A 22,252-nucleotide genomic window follows, 5' to 3' on the forward strand; every position below is an offset into this window, starting at 1 on the left:
CCTTTTTTTTGCAACATGTTCAGTACTGGACTTTTTATTTAGTATGCTCTCCACTTATCTTAAAGCATAAAAAATGTTAATAGCCATATATGAACAGCAATGGAGGTAGATCGTTTCAATCGTTTCTGCCTCCATTACATGTTTACTGAATTCCTGAAAAGGACTACATTCAATCATATATCTAGGTTCCTTAAATGATGTAACAACCTGTGAACCGCCCTGAGACCCCCAGGTATAGGGCGGTATATAAATTCTATAAATAATAAATAATAATAACCCACATCACATATTTGTTCTGTTCAGATGCACCACTATCTCACGGCTTCCTGCTTCATGGACAAATCTCAGATCCATGAATTTCCTCCTTCTCTTATGAAATGCAATCTTCTTTCTCCATCCCTGCTTTGTTATGTGAACTGGCAAATGACGAATTACATTTGCCCTGTAGATCAGTGCAGCAAATAATCCAAAATTTGCAGGGCAAGCCCAAATGATACTTTGCCAGTTAAGAGTATACTGCAATGACAAAATTGGAAAGAAGGGGCCAAGTGCAGAAACTTAAAGCTCATTCCAGGTTCATTCATGTAGCATGAAACAAGTTTGATATTACAGCCGTCACTGTCACAATAGTAGTGTGTCAATCATAGTCAGAACTATCAGAACTGTTTCAATCAAACTTATGTAAACTATAAATTCCTGCCTCCAGAGAAAACAAGTTCTGTTATAACAAGTAAAACAAGTTCTGTTATAACACAAGTGAGGGGCAACAGGTTTTGTTTGGTCTTGGTAGCCAAAAAAAAAAAGTTTGTGGTCACCTGGATCCTACTATTCCCTTAAGGTAGAGTCCTGTCCCTGTGCTCCAAAGCTCAATATAAAGTCAAGGATAAGCCCTGCTCCTTTCCCCAGACTGGGTCTGGGAGGGGAGATATTGCTCGCATACAGATTGCAAAGAAGAATTTATTTGTAGTTCTTCTGCCAAACAAGTCTTAGGAAGTCTGCACTTAAACAGAAGATCAAGTCTGACCCACTAATTAAATTCATATGGACTTTAATCACAACGTGCAAGATTCTATATCAGTTCCCCATAAAAGCCACAGGAGTGCCTTTTGCATCTCCCAACATCAAACTAAAAACTCAGTTTTTGAATCCTTCCAGATCCAATGTGCCACAAAGCCCCATATTTCCTTTTCAGGGAATATCTGTGGATATAAAGCAGACTTCTACATTTTCATTCATCACAGCAAGTGTAATCAGCACCTAGACTTCCTCACACCTTTGAATTGGCAGAAGTGGGTGAAAATCATACCAACAGCTGCCCTGTGATCTCCAACTCTAAGGATGAGAGGAAGTCTAAGGGTTGCTTATGTGCATGGGATCTGCCTCGGCCCATGGGATCTGCCTCGGCCCATACCTCAAGGAGTGTCTCCACCCCCATCGTTCTGCCCAGACACTGAGGTCCAGTGGAACCAGGCAGGCCTTCTCGGTAGTGGTGCTCGCCCTGGGGAATGCCCTCCCATCAGATGTCAAGGAAATAAACAACTACCTGACTTTTAGAAGACATCTGGAGGCAGCTCTATTTAGGGAAGTTTTTAATGTTTGAAGTTTCACTCTGTTTTTAATGTTCTGTTGAAAGCCGTCCAGAGTGGCTGGAGAAACCCAGCCAGATGGGTGGGGTATAAATAAATTATTATTATTATTATTATTATTATTATTATTATTATTATTATTATTATTATTATTTCCTCCAAGCAGTCAAACTATTAAGCAATCTGGCTTCCTTCCTTTGAGCGGTGACCATGCAACTTCCTTGGTTGCTTGGAAGTGAGACACATTTAGGAAGACTACATCTTGTTTTTGAGGTTGAAAGAATTTGAAGCTAATCTTGGACATGACACTACTACCCAGATCCTCAGTTCTCTTGTATTATACACAATATAAAGGCAGCATGAATTAAGTTATATTAAACAGAAAATTAATTCCAGGACAGCTGTTACCTATGGTCACATTCTAAAATCCTAGGGTTACAGAACTCAAAAGAATAATCAGCATTGTAGCTTGATGGAATCTGAACAGATAATCCATTCTGAAAACACAGTAACAGAAAGAACAGACCAAATAAAAAACCCCACTACAAAAATACTGGAGCAGCGGTTTATTCTTCTCTAACTGATCAGGAGCAAAGCAATAACAATTTAATTGCAACATTCAGAAAAAAAGAGATAAATAGATTTATAGATCTAGGTAAAAATAAACAAGTTGCTACTAACCAGCAAAACTTTAGCATATTTAGCATATTGCTTGATTGCCACTTTCCATAGTCAAAGAGATGCAAGCTAACACATGACATGTGGAAAAATTACACAGGATGAAACAGTTTGGCTATTACTACTTAAAGATATCTGCAGAAATGAGGATGAGGAATGCCATGACGTCTGATGGTACAACTAGAGGAGCATAAAGGTCTATTTCAGGTATCATTCAAAAGGTTGCATTCAGACACATTAAACCAGTTTAGCGCTATGTAAATAAGCCTCAAGCCCTCACAAAACTCCTTTTCCATTTGCCCCCCATCAATAGTTTTATTTAATTAATAATTTGTTACATTAGAGTGATACACTGAAGTTCACATTTACAATAACTTTACAATAAATACAAAGCGTCATATGATTGTACATGGACTAGGCATTTGTTATTCCAAAATATAGTCAAATAGTCAAATAGTTTTAGGGAAAAGTTTTCTGATTATTTAGTAAACAGGAGTGGAAAATATTTGTACCGCGAAGAACAGCAAACAGACACATTTCCTCCTCTCGCCATACCCCCATCAGTACACAAGGATGAGGAGCTGAAGCTTCCCTTCCTAATGCATTCTTTCTTCTCCCCTCTTACTGGCACTAGGAACAGCTAAGAACATGACCATTTGATTGTAAAAAGGTCAGGGAATTACTTTCCTACAGTACATATAAACAAGACAACTTAGAATCCAATGACAAAGCAGCTCTCTTCCTACAGAGAATTTCAGAATAAGACCTTGTGACTAATGAGGAATCCAAGCAATTTACAGACTTGCTCTTTAATTTTAAATTTAGAAACTGCTGATATCTTGGTACATTATGTCAAGTCATAGCCATCACATGAGGAATGGTTAGAAACTACACTTAAGATTCTGAATATTAATTATCTTTATTGTAAAGCTTTGCTTTCAAGATATTGAGGAAGGAGAGTAAGTCTTTAGAAAATGTCCCTCTCCTTCCACAATACAATGAAATCCAGAATCTAGATAGTCATTGATCAACAGTAATGCCTTGCTTGTGTGTGACAGGACAGGAATTCAAGCAAAAGCAGTAACATTTCTTTAAATCAGACAACCTAGAGTTGCAATGGGAACTGTTAATTTAAGAAGGCATAGCATTTTAGCTATGAAGTACTGAAGATTGAGCTAATATTTTTTAAAAAATTATTAAATGTATATCCCACCATTTCCCCCAAAAAAACACTGCATGGGACTCCTCAAAAGTACCTGCTTATCCATACTTGCTTGCACAAAGCTTACATGAAGGTTAAACTATGGTTAAACTTTACTGAAAATTCATTGTGTTTTGTTTTGGGGCAGTTATATGACAATGAGCATTCATCCTAATTTGTATACAAGGTGCTTGTATATCACAGAACCACAGAGTTGGAAAGGACCCAAGGGTCATCTAGTCCAACCCCCTGCAATGTAGGAATCTCAGCTAAAGCAACCATGACAGACAGATGGATCTTTCCACTATTCATTTGTTCACCCTACACATTTCAGTGCATTACCCTGTTACTTTCCTAATTGCAAGGAGTCAAAATTTTAAAGTGGATTGGTTGTGTGAGGATGATAGAAAAGAAAAATGTAGCTGGCTGCTGCAGGAGGACTGCAGGAGGAGGACACAAGCTTGTAAAAAATTCTGCAGGCTAGTAATTTTTATAAACCTACCCACAAGGCCGTTTTACTGACTTGCAGTTTGGCTGCATCTTCTATCAACAGAACTACTATCAACAGAAAAGCCTCAAATGAAGGCTGAGAGTCAGACTTTAGAGCCAAACAAATATATTTTTCAAAAACAGTGCTAAAGTAATGTGAAATCCAAACAAAAGGCTAGGAGACAAAATCCAACATAGGGAAACATGGGGAAACAGGCTGTAAATGAGAATTCTTCAAGTAGACTATTGATATAAAGCATATAACCTGCTTGTCCAGTATGGTGTGACAGATTTCATTTTAAGTTCTTAAGCTTCTTTAGGAGCTCTATGAAGACAGCATGAGTTTTTCGAAGTATATTTTGTACCCAAGGCTAGCCTTCTACCGCTTACAAAATTTTAAATCAAGAACATAAGAACATACCAAAAACATAAGAGTTTAAGATGAGCCTGCTGAATCAGTCCAATGGTCTGTCTAGCACCCTGTTCTCACAGTGGCCAACAAGATGCTTGTGGAAAGACTGCAAGCTGCCCCACCTGCGATTCCCAGCAACTGGTATATGAGACATGACGCCTCAAACAGTGGATGCAGAATATAGCACTAATCAATGACTACTAGCCACAATGGCTAGATCCAGGGGTCAGCAAATTTGTTTATCAGGTGTCCGGTCCACTGTCCCTCAGACCTTGTGGGGGGACCGGACTATATTTTGAAAAATATAAATACCGTGGAAGCCGGTCCCGCAGCTGCCTACGGACCTGGAGGAGGAACACACTCTGCATGCGCTCAGGAGCGCGTCTCGGCACTGCCCACTCACTGGCGTTGTTGACGAGCAGCAGCTGCTCCATCGGCCCGTCCCCAGCGGTGCGCACTATGCGCTGCGGCCCGTCATCCAAGGTCAGGTCAGCAGGCAGGCTGCACACACGGAGCGCTGGGCAGGCGGCGTGCAGATTGCCCTCCAACTGCTCCAGCGTGGCTGTCGAGCACATCACCAGCAGCAGCGCCAAGCTGGGTGCCATGCTGAAGCCCCGCAACACGCCTGTCACGTTGCCCATGGTGCGTCCCACACTCGCCGCCCGCCCGCCTCTCCATCCATGGCCGCACCAAGTTTACCGCAGCACACAGGCAGTGAGGAACTTCCTGCAGCCAATCCGAAGTAGTGCCAGCGTCGTGGAAGTCAGTCTCCGCACAGCGAGGCATCGACAGCTTCTTTTCAAGGAAACACTGTGGCAGTATAGCTCAATGTGGGGACTGACCGAGTGGGCAGCAGGGTCTGTGGGCCGGATTTACGAGCCTGGTGGGCCGCATCTGGTCCCTGGACCATAGTTTGCCAACCCCTGGCTAGGTCAAAAGTTTAAATTACCGTATTTTTTGCTCTATAAGACGCACCTAGTTTTTGGAGGAGGAAAACAAGAAAAAAAATATTCTGAATCTCAGAAGCCAGAACAACAAGAGGGATCGCTGCGCAGCGATCCCTCTTGCTGTTCTGGCTTCTGGGATAGCTGCGCAGTCTGCATTCGCTCCATAAGATGCACACACATTTCCCCTTAATTTTTAGGAGGGAAAAAGTGAGTCTTATAGAGCAAAAAACACGGTATGTTTCAATTGTAGCTTAAAATGAACTTAAGTATGCTCCAGTATTTTCAGAAGCGGTATTAAGGGGTGATAGAGGTCGTTTGACCACATGTCCATGTTTTCATATGTCTTCCCCGAGTAAAGTTCCAGTCCTTGGATTTTTGCTCTGTTGAGCTGCTGTTTTTTAATAGCTCTTTGTCCGATATCTGTCCAAAGCAGCACTGGACAGCCTTTGGCCTTTCAGATCATATTGTTGGATTCCAACTCTCATTAGCCCCTATTAGCATGGCCATTGATCAATGACATAGCACAGCTACATGTGGAGGGCCACAGATTTCCTACCCTTGATCCAAGGGAAGCAAAAGTGACCACAGTGTTAGAAATTCCATCAACAAAATACGAACATGTCCCCATGAGTTCTGAAAGGAGTGAAGGTGTTTTAAGTAAAAACGGTTAACTCCTGATTTAACTCCAGCATTTTGCCTTTATGGTGGAAGAGGCTCAGCACACCATACAGATTAACATCCATAGTATTTTCAACACTGGGCTCCCGCAAAATGAAACCATACATTAGTGGTTACTCTAAAGCTCTAGATACAATATCTATCTAGCCATTTTCAAGACTTTTCCATGCATTTTATAATATATTACACCTTTGAAATGAGATGAACCAAAACTGTTTCCATCTAAGAATCAAGCATTTTTCTCCTCAAATATTTAGAACACAATCTCTTGCAAACCTATGAGAAAATATATCACTCCTGCAATTCAAAATCTTGCAATGTATCCTTATTTTTGCATATCAAAATGCAAATTCATCAGTAAGTTGTTTATTTAGATGCACTCAGACTTGCACATACACTGTCCAACATGCATTGTTACTTCCAACACTTACTGAACAGTAAAAATAAATAAAAAAATAATCACGATGCATTAACAACATTTCTCAAGTGTTTGAGAAAAAACTACTTACGCAAGTAAAAGGAAACGAAAAAACTATTGACAGGAAACAAGAGAACAGTATACTGATCATACAGCACTATGCTGACAACTGTCTGATGCTGCAGTTTAGATAACACATGAAGAGTCAAAAGGTTGAATTGCAAACCCAGTGTTTTGTTTCCTGAAGCAACATGCTTTATCCTTGCATTCAGAGTCTATCTGCTTCACAGCCATGGGGAGGGATTAAAATTACACTCTCCGTTTATCACAATGGTACATACAGAATGGGAAAGGATCATGCAAAAACTTGTAGTATAGCATATATACCTACTAGATTTGGAGTTGAGAGACCAAAGTTCAGGTTCCCTACACAAACATGAAACACACTGGGTGACATTAGTCTACTCACTCTCAACCTAATCCACCCCAGGTGGTGGATGTTTTTTTAAGCTACCTAAAAGAGTGTTCAGTGGAACTTGCTCCGGACTAAGTCTGAATAGGGCTGCAGCCTAAGTTACAACAAGTACACTTTTAGCAGATTCCCCCCCCCTTTCTGAAGAGAACACGTTAAATAAAATTACAGTGGTACCTCAGGTTGCATACGCTTCAGATTACATACGCTTCAGGTTACATGCTCTGCTAACCCAGAAATACTACCTCAGGTTAAGAACTTTGCTTCAGGATGAGAACAGAAATCGTGCAGCAGAGGCACAGCGACAACAGGAGGCCCCATTAGCTAAAGTGGTGCTTCAGGTTAAGATCAGTTTCTGGTTAAGAACAGTTACAGATAGGTAGCCGTGTTGGTCTGCCATAGTCAAAACAAAACAAAAATTTTTTTTCCTTCCAGTAGCACCTTAAAGACCAACTAAGTTAGTTCTCGGTATGAGCTTTCGTGTGCATGCACACTTCTTCAGATACGAAGGTATCTGAAGAAGTGTGCATGCACACGAAAGCTCATACCAAGAACTAACTTAGTTGGTCTTTAAGGTGCTACTGGAAGGAAAAAAAAAATTTGTTTTGTTTTGGTTAAGAACAAACCTCCAGAACGAATTACCATATTTTTCACTCTATAACACGCACCCGACCATAACACGCACATAGTTTTTAGAGGAGGAAAATCCGTAGGCATGCCACCCGTAGGCATTCCCTCCATAACACGCACAGACATTTCCCCTTACTTTCTAGGAGGAAAAAAGTGAGTGTTATGGTGCAAAAAATATGGTAAGTTCTTAACCCGAGGTACCACTGTACTAAGGTGATTTAAATGTTATCATATCTACTGAAACTATGTAGGAAAATCCTATTTTATTACATTTACATTACATCACATTTACTCTGCTACAAACTACTTCAACAAAGCACAGAACCTGAATACCAATATTCCTTACTACTTGCTTTCTATTTTAGAAATCTAAAAAAAACACCAAAAACTTCTAAACTGCCACTTGACTTAACTGCAAAAGACAGGGAGTGCTGAGAAAGTAAAGGTTGGGTGAGAATTTATTTAATAATGATTTTTTCTTTCAAGCTGCTTCTCATACATATCAGGAGGTACACACAAATCTCTTATAGCATTCATTCATTCAATTTATAAAGAAATTATTAAAGCAATTCCAAACAGCTATATACAAAACTGCTACATATATAATTTTACATGGTATGTGAGTTGCAGGACAATTTTATATATACCCCAATTTCCAGCAAAACCACCTAATGCCTGCACTACTAGGAGGTCTGATCCAGCTAAGCAACTTGAAGTCTTAAAGTGAGGACCATTTAGTACAGATTAACTAAAATTGATTGCAATCAGTGGGCATCTACCCCCAAAGTAGATCCTGAAAAATTGAAATCAGTCTGCTAGTGTGAGGCACTCTAAAAGTATTGACTTTACTAATGCTGCATTAGCCAAAACACAAAGAAATAAGGCTACCCCCGCATAAACAGCAAAGTGATTTTAATACTGCTCCCTAAGCATAAAGCTTTCACTAGGAAGATAGCAGCATTGAAGTCTACAAAACATAAACCACTTTAAACATTACCTGGAGCACATGAAAACATAAAGGTAAAAAATCACAAGCACAGAAGCTTTTTTCTCTTCCCAAAGCTCATGAGAAATATCCAGAGAGACGATAATAACATCAAGTCATGCAAAAATATGAAGTGGCTTTTATTAAAAGGATTTATTTAAGGGTAAAACAACCTATTGTGACTAAATTTCCACAGTAGCAAAACAGAAAACAATGGGTGTGCCACATTTTTTAACTAAAAAAGAAGCATTTTTTTATATTCCATATGCACACTTTGAGACTTCCTAACAAACGTATATAGACTCAGATTGTATATTCATCTGTCATTTTAACCAATTTAAATCAGTTTTACTATTTTTTTTTCTCAAAGCAGCAAAACAGAAAAAATGCCAAAGTATCCCTTCATTCTACTCAGTATCTAGCACAAAAGATCTGCAGAGAAAAAATAACTCATTTTTATTAAATAACGTATTTTCAACACTGAAACATGAGTTTTTACCAATTAAATAGCAAAGCGGCATTTTCATTTGAAACAGTAATCCAAATGGTAGAGATTCATCGAATCATAGAATTGGAATGAACCCAATGGTTATCTATTCCAACCCCCTGCAATGCAAGAATAACAGCTAAACAATCCCCAAGAGATGACCATCCAGCTGTTTAAAAACTTCCTGCTTCCAAGGCAGTCTGTTCCACTGTCAAACAGCTCTTACTGTCAGAAGTTTCCTAATGTTTAGTAAGAAACTCCTTTCTTGTAATTTGAATCCATTGGTTTGGGTGCTACCCTCTGGAGCAGCAGAAAACAAGCCTGCTCCATTTTCCATGTGACAGCACTTCAGATATTTGAAGACTGATAACCTAGCAGTTCGAAAGCACGTCAAAGTGCAAGTAGATAAATAGGTACCGCTCCGGTGGCAAAATAAACGGCATTTCCGTGCGCTGCTCTGGTTTTGCCAGAAGCAGCTTAGTCATGCTGGCCACATGACCCGGAAAAACTGTCTGCGGACAAACGCTGGCTCCCTCGGCCAGTAAAGCGAGATGAGCACAACAACCCCAGAGTCTTTCATGACTGGACTTAACTGTCAGGGGTCCTTTACCTTTAACATATCACCTCTATCTTCTCTTCCCCAAGCTAAGCCCACCCAGCTCCCTCAACTGTTCCTCATAAAGCTTGGTTTCCAGACCCTTAATCATCTTGGTTGCCCTCTTCTGCACACATTCTAGCTTGTCGATATCCTTTTTAAGCTGTGGCGCTCAGAGCTTGACACAGTACTCCAGGTGGGGTCCAACCAAGGCAGATTAGATTGGTACTATTACTTTCCTGGATATGGGCACTGCGCTTTTGCTGCTGCATCCTAGAACTGACTTAGCCTCTTTTTTTTTCTTTTTCTTTCTTGCTGCTGCATAACACTGTAGCCTCATGTTAGGCTTACGGTCTACTAAGAGCCTTAGATCCTTTTCACATGTACTGTGTTAAGCCAGGTGTCTCCTATCCTATATTTGTGCATCTGATTATTCCTGCCTAAGTGCAGAACCTTACGTTTGTCCCAGGAGATATGATTAAGTATTCACTTTAAACAAACTGAAGTACAACAAAGCTACTTAACTGAAAAAAATGTATTTATTACAATGCGGGCCTCAAGTAGAAAGATATTTCAAGTCTCTTTGTTTTTTAAGGAGTGGGGGAAACTACATCGCACTGCTGTCTAAATCATTGCGTTCTGATATTTCTGTGTTCAAATACCATCTGAGCATGTAATGCACAAGAAGTTAATGTTTTAGGCTTCAAAGAAATCACAGCCTAAATTACAGCTAGAAATTTAGTGCCTCTGAAACTGAGCCACTAGGTCACATTCAATTGGTCACATTCCAGAAGCACTACACTGCCACGTATGCAGCATGTCTTATGTTCAATAACTCTTATTGTAAACAGAGTCAGCAGCTGGATAATTTTATAGTAAATTAGATGCTTCATGGCACTTGTTGCCTAGGGAATGTGCTTAAATATAAAGACTGTAAACAGATTTATTTTATTATGCATGGAAACCACGGGTATGTCAGAATTAGACATACTAATAAATGGCTTTAAAAAAAAAAAAACTCAATGACCCATAATCCAATAAACACATTGAAACTGTTTCACTTTTAGTAAATGTAGTGGGGGGTGTTTGAATTTGCAAAAGGGCACAGGAACAACTTCAAAAAAGAGAAACAAAAATTGTGCTATGAAAAAAAAAAAAGGCAAAACTTCCTAGTTTTTCCTGGGATGTGCTGGCTTTAAAATCTGTTTTTGCTCATGGTTTTGCTAAACAAGAGAACAATCTTAAGAATTCAGTGACTGACACAAAAATTTACAGAAGCTAAATCTCAAAGTATAGTCCAAAGTGAGTGACTCTGGACTCCCCTCTTCCAGGTTATCCATGTGTGAATGTGCACACTCTCCCTACTTTGAGGCAATGTCTTTTTTGCTTAAAAAAAAAGTGTTTAGGGTACAGTGGTACCTCGGGTTAAGTACTTAATTAGTTCCGGAGGTGCGTTCTTAACCTGAAACTGTTCTTAACCTGAAGCACCACTTTAGCTAATGGGGCCTCCTGCTGCCGCAGCGCCACTGGAGCACGATTTCTGTTCTCATCCTGAAGCAAAGTTCTTAACCTGAAGCACTATTTCTGGGTTAGCAGGGTCTGTTACCTGAAGAGCATGTAACCTGAAGCATATGTAACCCAAGGTACCACTGTACTCTCATTTTCCTACTCATATTGAAATGCTGCCCTTTAATGAGGCCAAACTTAGATTCACAAAATGTTTAGGGGTATGCGAACCCCTAGAAAAAAGCAATGCTTTGAGGTATGTGCAAAGCACAGAACTTGGGGAAAGGGGGAGTAGTAACGTTTATGGTGGTTCATTTGTGACCTAGCAGTCCCATTTGTTTATTTACGTACTTCTTGGCCCACATTTTTACATTAAACATCTTTGAAGATGTTTACCATAGAACTCTAATACCATAGAAGTTAGTTCAAAGTCACAATCAGAAACTCAATTTCCTTTCTATGATACATATTAACACACAATTTATCATTAGCACATGGGCGCACACACACACACATGTACTACTCTTATGAATGCAGTCAATAACTTTTAAAATAATTAGGGACATAATTGTAAAAATGTCATTCTCTGAACTACACATCCCTTTTTCTGTTCCACATATTCTCTGGTCACACTAGTTTTGCAGGTTTCTACAGTGCTCCAAGATATACCTGAAAAAGGGCAAAACAGCTCCTAGCAATGTGAACAGCAATGCTGCAATGCATGTGTACATTTTGGTACGACTGTCATGACCATCCACTGAATAATGCCCCTGACAATTAACAACTTTTCCAGAACCACCCAAAGCAATTTTGGAAATGTTTATGCTAAGACTTCGACCTTTTTTCCAGTGCATACCAATTCATTCCAGAAGATATTACCTACACTGATCAAACTCAAAAACTGCAAAGTGAAAACACACAGATGAACAAGACCAAGCAAAGGCAAATATAGTTTATTCTGTACTTTTTTAGTGTGTGAGCAGTAAGAACATGGACACAAAACAACTACTATTACCCAGAAATGCATGGTGACTAATGATCAATAGATCTAGGCCAGGCCAATGCCTGGATGGATGACCAGATGGGAACAACATGTAAGCTGCCTTGCGTTCCATGACAGAAGGGAGGTGGTATACATGTGTAAATGAAATGAAATGAAAAAACTAAAATAATATAATATGGCACAGTAACTGGTGTGGTATTGCTGACACTAGGAAGCTAGGGAAACAGGCTATCTCCTATCAAGCCTTATCTATATTGATTTATAAGAGAACTTAATTTTTTCAAGATCAGAAAATGTAGCTTAATTTCTGGCAGGGAAAGCCAATGTGGTATCTTCAGGTTTGTGCCTTACAACACCCTTCATCCATGAGCATGGGAATGCTGGCTGGGAATGGTGGAAGTTGTAGTACAAAATTATTTGGAGAGCCTGATTTATGGTATCCATCTTTAAACACATAATGCCTATATACATAATGCCTATATACTAGGCACCCACAACAGAAACTTCAGGCTCTTATAAGCAAGAGTGACTATTCCACAGAGCATGAACCAGCAGATAAATGTGGGGTAGAAAACTGTGATGGAAAGGGGGTGGGACACTAGTTCTGTCCATGGTTCTCACAAGCCCACCTTCTGAAATGAAATACCATTCGCTCCTCCTGGGCAAAAGCCTCACCTCTTAACTGCAGTGCACTTTGCCCACAGAAATTCTTTAAAATCATCTTTTCTACAGTCCCCTCTCACAGCCCACCCAACTCCTTCCATGGAGTTGACTGGAATAGCAGACTTCATATGCCTGTCAAATATCTAAAGCACCAGCACTGTGATGTCTGGCAGTCATCTCTATCCCACTTCTCACCTTCTAGCAGGAAATGAGTGTTAGTCACCTCCAGCATCCTTGTCTAAGTCCCTCCTTCCTTAGTCTAGCTGTTAATCATTATCAACACAAGCAAACTGCATAAAAAGTGATATTATGCCCACATACATTCTTCCTTGCCTTCCCACCAACTTCAGAGGTTACCCAGGGCAAAGATGACCATAAGAATAAGTTTTGCTATGTTAGGTTTTCCTAATACAGTATAGGATTAGATACAAAAATATTATTTAGTGTTTTCCTTTTGATTTCACCTACTTATGGTTCCTCCTCCGGCTTTTAATAAACACACTGCTCAATTTGATTTCTGTACTGCTTCCCAAACACACCCAAAGGCTGTTAGTTACACACACACACACAATTGCTTGAACCACTTGAGCTACACTACTGGGCTAAACTGCATGAGAAACTAGGAGAGGGATCAAATAGAAATGTCAAGCAGCAGACTTTAACTAGCAGTTTCCTACTCCCAGTAGACTTCATAAGTCAGTGGGAATCACTCAGTTTCTGATCTAGGTAATAAGCAGGTGATGGCAAGAAAGAGAACAGTGCAGTCCTTGCCAGTAGGTTACATTCATTTTCCCACCATCCTCTCTAGAAGGTGGCACTAGCCTCTTTAGAACTGCCTCACTTTCGTTGTCAAGCTCCAAACAAAGCTTCTTACTTACAGATCATACTATTCAGATCACCAGCAAAGCTACAAGTTTAACAAATCCACATGCAACTCTTATCTCAAACTCTTTATCCAAAACTACCCCTCACATGTTGGAGCATCCTAGCCTCAAAGACCTAACAAAACAAAACATCAAAATCACATCCATATTTTTTAGCTTATCATGACCAATCTTTTTTTAAGAGAGAATATGGCTATGCTATGCTAGGCAGACACTTAAGACAAGTGGAAATGAATTATTTCCATAGTTGCCATATCATATTCTAAAAAGCACGTGGGCACTTGAGTTATGGTGATCAGAAGTTAATAGTATTTTCTAAGCAGCCTTTTAGCATTTCCAATTTGTGGGAGATGAAGTGGACTTCTTCCTCAAATGTACAACAGAGAAGCCTTTACCACTCCACCTCTAGAATTAGATGGAAACTTACTATTACTTAATGGAATGGTATTGTTTACATGAACAAGTATTGTCACAGCCCTATTGTAAAAGCCCTATTACAGCTTTTGGATTTGTCATAATGGGCCAACACAATATGTGTATGTGTGTTTTGAGGAATACCAAATTTAGCCATCCAGCAATCTTAAAACTGAAGGAGGTGTGAAGAGTGTTTCTACCATATAAAGATAATAGTTGAGGGGGGGCATAGACCCCAACTCCACCCTATTTTGCTTCAGGTGGTCAATGAGCATACTCAGCACACCTTAAAATTAGAGCATGCAGAGTGTATAACATAGGGAGTGCAATGCCTGTCTGCTGTCTTTAGAACAGCTTTGAGTATCCATGACATTTGTGGTGTTTTCAAAAGGGAATGGGGGTAAACGGGCCTCAATGCAGGCATGTCTAAAGTCCGTTTCGGGGGGTCCGCAGGTCGGTTTAATCCAGCCCCTGTAGCAGTTTATTTCCTGGGGTAAAAAACTCAACAACTTCAACCCTAAGAAAAGCTCAACAACTTTGGTTGGCCCTCACTTCATTAAATCTGGCCCTCTGAAAAAAGTTTGGACACCACTGCTTTAATGCAACCCATTTGCAACCTACCACATTCTAATCTAATTAAGTCTGCATAATACCTCCTGCGTCCATTTTAAGCTTTTTCATCATGTCCACTTTCCCCACCCGACCTCGCTACTTCGCTTCACATCCAGTTTGCTCTGAATAACATTTCTCAGTATACGAAAATCAGTACGCTGTGGCTTTTTGGTGGTGCCGATAAAGCTATCACCCATTGGCAAGAGCTTTATATCTTTCCACTAAATGGGCCAGGGCTCCCCGCCCACCAATCACCGCAAACACGGGAGACGAGGCTACACATAAACACACGGCGTTACGACGCAGGTCACAACAGTCCCGGCGGCCTGCAGGGGGCTTCCAGGACAGCGAATACGTCGGGACGCTCGGCCAGGAATCGGCATCCCAGAGCCTGGCGCTCATTCCCGCCCCCACGCGGATCACATTCCCGCGTCGTGGCGCGCGCGTGGGAGGGGATGTAAACGAGGGAAATTTGAACAAAAGGTGGGGATTGACGGCTTCCCGGGGGAGGGGTGCAGCTCAGCTGAACCCTCGGCAGGAAGGAGAAAGCCGCTGCTGGGATTAAAAACCTGCGGAGGGAAAGAGGGCTGCACACCCAAACCCCGCTAGGCAGGATGCCACACGCTGCACACACCCCACGCTTTGGAGAGGGGCAGGAACACGCGGTGCAGCGCCGTCTCCCTGCTCTGCTTTTGCATCCTCCTCCCTCCTCAGCGCCACAGTCCCTTCCCCTCGCGCTGAGGGAGGGCAGCGGATTTCCCGAGGAGGAAGGCGGTGGCAGCCCCAGCGGACGTGCATCTTCGCCTCAGAGCTGCTCTTCCCCCCGCCCGCGCTGTCGTCGTCTTCGCCGCCGCCTCTCCTCCCCACCGGGGCTGCAGGCAAAGGAGGCTTGAACCCCCCCCAAAAAAAATTCCCCTCCCACCTACTCAAGCCGCGAGGCGACTCCAGCTGGAGCCCCACATCACCAGGGGCTGAGAGGAGGCGGCGGAGCGGGAAGAGCAGGAACCCGCGCTGTCGTCGCCGCCTCCCTGCCGTCCGCCCCCAGGGGAGCAACTCCGCCGGAACTGAAAGCCAAACGGCGGCCAGGAGAAGGGCGGCTCGGGGGTGGGGGGCAGAGCAAAAGCCAGGCCGAGTGTCTATGAGGAGAAAACGGGGGAAGGGGGACCCGGCTCCGTCAAGAGAGCGGCTGCTGCGCTTCGCCTACTTCCCCCTCAGGCTCACTCCGCGTCCCTTTCACTCGCTCGCAGCCGAGGAGAGGAAGGGAAGCGGCGGCGGAGGCTCCCCAGCGCCGCCTCACTCGCTCTCGGTTACGACAGCGAAGCCCGCCAAAAACAACCCAGCGCTGCTACGTCCCGCACCAACTTTGCCGGCGGCGCCTGTAGGGCTTTCCTACCTCCTCGGCTGGCTTCCTCCTCCTCCTGCCTCTCGCTTCTCCGTCTGGCCGCTGCGCCACCGCCTCCCTCAGCCTCATTCGAAATTGAAATTCCCTGGCCAAGGCCGTCAGCGCGGCTCCAGCCCCCCTCCCCGCGTCCCGGCCTCCGCCTGCAGCCCCGCCCCCGGTTTTGACCCTCGGCCAATCGCAGGCTCCAGAAAGACGGCCAGCCCCACCTATTCCCTCTTGGGTGTTGTGTTTCCCTTCCCTCTCGCGCTCTGCCCATCAATCGGCGGCCTCTGTTTCTCTTGCTCAGCCACCCTCCCTTCGTCCCGCTCTTTCTAGCCACGCCCACAATGGTCTTCAGGCTGCTTGTAGTTCCGAGCTGCCCCGCCTTCGCGCTCCTTCGCTCGCGGTCCCCCTTTTTTTTTGCTGTTGCATAGACGAGGCTGGCCCAGGAAAAGAAATGAAAAGAAAAGAAAAACAACTGTGCGAGCTGATATGGGCAGGGATTGGTTTGGTGCATGTGAAATCAGTGCATTTTTAGCGGTGCTAGAAATACGTTTCGCATTCAAGAAAAGCCTCAGACGGAGATTTGGATGGAAGTAAAAGGCTTCTTGTGTCGTTTATGTGATCCATCATGTTACAGGTTAAGGATTTCTTGCTTGCCTGGCATTTTGAAGGAGCTGCCTTTTGTTGACCTGCAGTTTTTATTCTTTTATGATCGCTACTGTTCACTTTTTGGTTTTACGATGGTTTGTGTTTTGCTTTTATTGTGGTTATTGTACATCTCTCTGAGGTCTGTTTGCTGGACTTACTTTTATGTAAGCCTGCAATCTTATATACATATTTAAGGCTAATTAAATTTAGTAGAGCTGCTGAGTGAACAGCAGTGCCTAGGATTTAAGGCTGGAATCCAGTCCTAGATGAGGACAAACAATCAGCAGTGCTGTGGTTGAGCAGGGGATGTTTAAGATTCTATTTTAATAGAGTGTTGTTTTATATAACATTAGCAGCCCAAACATTCAGTGGTGCCACAGGTTAAAACAACTTCATCATGCAAGTCATCACGTATTCACGTCAATCCAAAAGATGGAGGGATAGCTTCATTGGTGACCTCCAGAATCCCAACCAGGAGGTCAGGGAATAATGAAATACAATTTAATATTAACTGTTTTTAAGCACTACATTCTATTCAAAGGTGATAATATTTCAGACAGCCCCTGCCTTCCAATTCACAGTCTAAATCAGATGAGTGTTATGGGAAAGGGAAGGGAGATTAAAAACAGGATGTGATATGCTGAGTCCAAAAGAACAGATATCAGCTAGGAAAAGCTTGAGAAAAGTTCTATCTGAGAAGCAGGAATGCAACTTTTAACAATTCTTGGTCCTCTGGACTCGCTATCACCAGGTTGCTTTCCCTTCACTTTTGCAGTCACAGAGCATTTTATAGTTGTAGAATTCACACTGCAGACAGTGGAAGCTCCAAAAACAGTTTATCCTCTGGCTGATAATCAGGAACAGGTTGTCTTTCCCCATGTTTCTGTGTAGTTTCAAGAACCTTGCTCATTACCTACTCCATGAAATATAACCATACCTTACCTTAAAGGTAAAGGGACCCCTGACCGTTAAGTCCAGTCGCGGATGAGTCTGGGGTTACGGCGCTCATCTCACTTTACCAGCCAAGGGAGCTGGCCGGCGCTTGTCCGCAGACAGTTTACTGGTTTACTGGATGATGTTTGTCCGTAGACAGTTTTTCTGGGTCATGTGGCCAGCATGACTAAGCCGCTTCTGATGAAACCAGAGCAGCGCACAGAAACGCCGTTTATGTTCCCGCCAGAGCAGTACCTATTTATCTACTTGCACTCTGATGTGCTTTCGAACTTCCTTACCTTATTTGTCAGCAAACACCTTTGCTGAACCAAGTTAATGTTTTAGCTGAAACTATAGATTAGGGCACACTGCTTAATGCCAATTTACTTCTCTGAGATTATAACCTCAGCAAAACATGAAAACTTATCTTTTTCACCTGGAGCAAAAGTTTGTTCTGTCATCATTTCACTAATGGGCAGGCTGATCCTAGGAAAAAGACGGCTGGGCTAATAGGATGCTCATGCTGTTGGTTCCTGAAGGGGACCATCAGTAGCCTCAAGGAACTGTTCGGACAGCACTGCCCCTTTTAAGGAAATGCAGAAGATTTAGAAGATAAAGTATTTATTCACGTAGCGCATAGTTTAACTATAAAACCTGCTGCCACAGGAGGCAATGATGGCCACCAACTTGGATGGCTTTAAAAAAGGGGACTGGGAAAATGAATGGAGGATAAGGCTATCAATGGTTGCTAGCCATGATGGATATGCTATGCCTTCATGGTTGGAGGCAGGTACATTCCAAGGAACAGCCCATAGTATTGCCCAATGAGTGCAAGGTCTCCCGTGGGCAAGGAGATCAACAAATGATGCCTATAGGTACAAGCTCTGGAGCATCACCCAGATTCTCCAGTCTTCTGGTAGATAAAGCAGCAGAAACCTATAAGCAGCCCCTGTTTGCCAGGGAAATGTCTGATCCAGAATGGGAAGAAAGGACTGCAGTTCTACTCGCAAGCAGCGCCAAAAGAACATAAGAAGAGCCCTACTGGATCTGACTACAGGTACATGCATGAGTGGTGACCAGCCCATGAGAAGCCCGCAAGCAGAGCCGGAGTGCAACAACCTTCCGTTTCATCTTACCCGTGGCTGATGGGATATCATGGTGTACCCTCCAAAGCTGCATGTCGTTTCTTACAGTTGGCCTTGAAACTGAATTAAGTGCTGTGCTCTGCACATTAATCCTACTTTGAGCACAACTGTGTCTTTTGAATTGAAGAAGAGTCAAGTGATTACTTCTGAATGGGCCGCCTACAGTAATACTTGGCACAGTTTGCGCTTGTGGTTGTGTCAACACAGCCTATGTGTTTTGTCTCCACATTTCTGTTTTCCCCAGAGCTTGAAGAAGCTCGGGAAAAATGGCAGGAATGTTCTACAGCTCTGGCCCTGATTGTCTCCAGAAGCAGCTTTTTCTCCTTCAGCGATCATTAACTTTTAAAGGTATGAAAGGAGAAAAGTCCCACCCTGATCTTTTCCTCTTATAGCTGCTTTGCTGCGCTGCGCTGCTGCAGCTGCTGATGTTTTTAACAGCATCAGCCTGAGCAAGTTTAATTGGCGTAGGGTTATAAACAACTGGAGCTGGGGGACCCTTCTTTCAATTAAATCTCCCAAGCATAGTGACAAAAGCAAGATGTTTTTCCTGGATTAGGCAAGGCCAGAAAGAAAAGGAAGCATCTTTATAATTCTCTTCCCTCTCTTTCCTCAACCGACTGTCCTCCTTAACAGTGTGCAAAGAGTCCTGGGCTTCAGCTGTGCCTTCTACATCCAATAGCCGATTTTTACTCCCTTTCCTCGCGTTTTTTAGGCTGTTTGGCTAGGCTGCGACTGTGACCCCTGGCTTATGTAAAGGGAAAAAAGAACCACAGCAGAAAAGTAAACAGTCTAGCTGTCAGCGTTGTTGGTTTAAATGACAATGCTGTCTCCATTCTCTTCCACGGGTCTCATTTATGCTTCAAAAATGAGGAAATTATGAGCTGTAAAGGGAGTTTATGGTGAATGCTCTTGCCTCACACCACAAGAAAACATTTAAGCTGTAGCTCTATGAAATTGTTATCTGGACACATTTTGTTTGAATCCAGTGTGACTTTGTTCTTGAGTTTTAAGGGTGGACAAAATGGGAATAATAATTCCAAACATCCTTGAGCTATGAAATTCTATTATTTTTGGAAACTATTGGGTTTTTAATTGATTAAAAAAAAAAAAACAACGGTGGTGTTCAACTAAATGGAGGGTAGACCCACTGAAATTAATGAACGTCACTAACTTAGATTCATTAATTTCAATAGGTATACTATGAGTAAAACTTGGTTGAATACAGCCTATATTTATACCTCTGGGTTTTGTTTTAAATTTTCTTAAGCAGCTGGATTGTATGCTGTGCTTTATCCTTCGCTAACCTAGTACCCTCCCAACGTTTTGGACTACCAATTCCCGTCAGCTTCCATCCAGCAACAACCCATTTAATGTTTCCGAAAATTGGTAGGGCAAGCTGTCTGCTTACACAGCGAAAGGTGTGCTTCCCTTTCACAAGATCCGATTCCTTATTTTGTTTCTTATACTAGGTCAAGCAACCTCTGCCTGGGCTTAGATAGGCATTGGCATCAGAGAACCGATACCATCCATTAACCAACCATACAGGCTGGAGATATGAAGGGTGAGCAGACAAGTACTGTTTTACCAGACGAATGCAAGAGCCTCAGTGTGGCTTTTCCCAGCTCCGCCAGTTGTTCTGTGGCTTTCCCCCTGTGGGGTTCACCAGGAACTGGGGTGAAGTTCCCTCCAGTTCCAGAGGGGGGTTTTATTTCTTTTTCAGCCCAATAGCTGGGTGTGGGGGGTGGGATTTTCATCTGGATCATGATCCCTCTCTGTGTGCTGGCAATATACACCCACTCTTAAATAAATAAATAAATACAGCTGCAGTTGCATGCTACACGTTTAGCATTACACATTTTGGCCCTCCCTCTCTTTTTGAGCATCCGCCTCTCTTACTATGTCATGGTGACCTGTACTCTTGCACCCTGGGCTTCACCAGCCAGGGGCTGACATCCCATCAACTATAGCTGAGCAAGGTGAATTACTTCTTGATACGGAGTCTAGCCCAGCCGTTCCCATGGCTCCCAGCTACAATTTGACTCTATTGTCATATACGGTTCTATCTCAGCCATGCAGCCTACTCTTCCGTTTTTCTCTCAGGCCTCGGAAAACTTTTGGGCAACCCTGGGTCAAATGTAACTGTCTTTATGGGACGCCTTCCCATTTCCACACAGCTAATTATTATTAATAGCTGTACTCATATTATGACAGCAACAAATGAGCATTTGCAGCTATTAAGCATTGCTCATGGCAGTGTTGGATGCTAGTAAATTGTGCACGAGAAGTTCAAGGTGCTGTTTTGACTTGTAAAGCCTGTGTAAGTGGTTTTTAAAACGGGTCATATGATACAGTGCTTTCTCCCAGCAAAGCTTAAAAGAGCCGATTTGTGGAGAGAGGGTTTTTTCTTAAAAGAGAAACAGATGGCAGGGTGTCTTGATGTTAGAAATTCCATCCTATTCTTACCCATGTATTGAAGTCCAAGTTGTTAACCGTCATAATATTCCACAGGATTGGAGGGAGCGTATGGAAATCAAAGGCATTTAAAAAGGAAAAAAAAAATGTCCATTTTTGTCCTGTTTTAAGAGTTTGCTTTTTTTCTTTTACAGACACCCAGAATAGTCACCAAATCAAAAATTGCAATAAAATGGTGGACCACAACTTAAAGCAGTTCTGTCAACAAGGCTCATAAAACAATACCACAAAATAAAAATTAACAATTAAATACTGTATTTTTTCGTGCCACTGCATGCGGGAAGCACTCCCTGGATCATTTCCTGCGCACAGCAGTATGGGAGAGGCTCAACAACTTTGGGCCATCTCCCCTCATTTTCTTAAAATTGAGTCCCCCAAAATAGGGGGGTGTCTTACATATGGGGGTGTCTAATAGCCAGAAAAGTACAGTACTTCACTCTGTTTGCAGCACCACATTGCCAACCCTGTAGCTCCCTGCAACCAACATTTTGAAGAGCTTCCAGCTACCATATTAGCTTACCTACTCTTTAAAATCTTCAATAGATGCCGATTTCTCTGCCCCTCCCCACCTGCTGCAAGGTTAGATGAACAAAGATAGTCTCCCCAAAACCTGCACATTTTGGAATCGTTTCCCAGAAGTCAATTGTTTGATGCCTACTTTGTTAACTTTTAGGCATCACATAAAACCAGTCCTATTTTCCTGAGTTATTGTTATTGCTAGTTAATGTTTGTATGGATATTACTGCTATTACTCCTTTTATTCTTGTTGGTTCTTTATTGCTGCTTTACGGCAGCAAGGTTTTGTTATCTAATTTGATAGCTGTTAATGTTAAAAGTTTTTATTGAAAGGGTTTATTCTGAAAGTTGGGGTTTAGGTCCAAAGTTTCAATATTTTCATACCCAGGACTCAAATTGACCCCAAACATGCATCTGGGGACCCATTTCTTAATTTCTTACCATATATTTATATGTGGTTGTCCCACTTGAAGACCCAATGCTTTAGGGTTGCT

The 22,252-nt window shown here is 42.4% G+C and overlaps 1 protein-coding gene and 1 long non-coding RNA gene across 19 annotated transcripts in view; one reads left to right on the forward strand and one right to left on the reverse strand.

The window, feature by feature from the left end:
• Positions 1–16,374, reverse strand: part of EPB41L2 (erythrocyte membrane protein band 4.1 like 2) — an 83,781-nt gene extending 67,407 nt beyond the window's left edge. For 5 of the 18 annotated variants that reach the window (XM_083607623.1, XM_083607622.1, XM_083607620.1 and 2 more), the window contains exon 1: positions 16,054–16,198. Coding sequence is in view for 4 of the 18 variants with exons in the window: in XM_083607618.1 (XP_083463744.1) it covers positions 16,054–16,318 (265 nt within the window). In the remaining 14 variants the exon portion in view is untranslated. Of the gene's footprint in view, positions 1–15,957; positions 15,980–16,053 lie in introns of those variants that run through there. The other 13 variants (XM_083607624.1, XM_083607619.1, XM_083607632.1 and 10 more) reach the window with 6 other exon arrangements.
• A 96-nt stretch (positions 16,375–16,470) lies between these two features.
• On the forward strand, positions 16,471–21,465 carry LOC310760025. The gene is made up of 4 exons (XR_014546699.1): positions 16,471–17,170; positions 19,015–19,118; positions 20,240–20,331; positions 21,377–21,465. It is a non-coding gene; the product is annotated as an uncharacterized lncRNA (long non-coding RNA).
• Positions 21,466–22,252: the final 787 nt, after the last annotated feature.

Source organism: Podarcis filfolensis (genome assembly GCF_964270895.1).
Source record: "Podarcis filfolensis genome assembly, chromosome: 3".
NCBI classification, from domain to species: Eukaryota; Metazoa; Chordata; class Lepidosauria; order Squamata; family Lacertidae; genus Podarcis; species Podarcis filfolensis.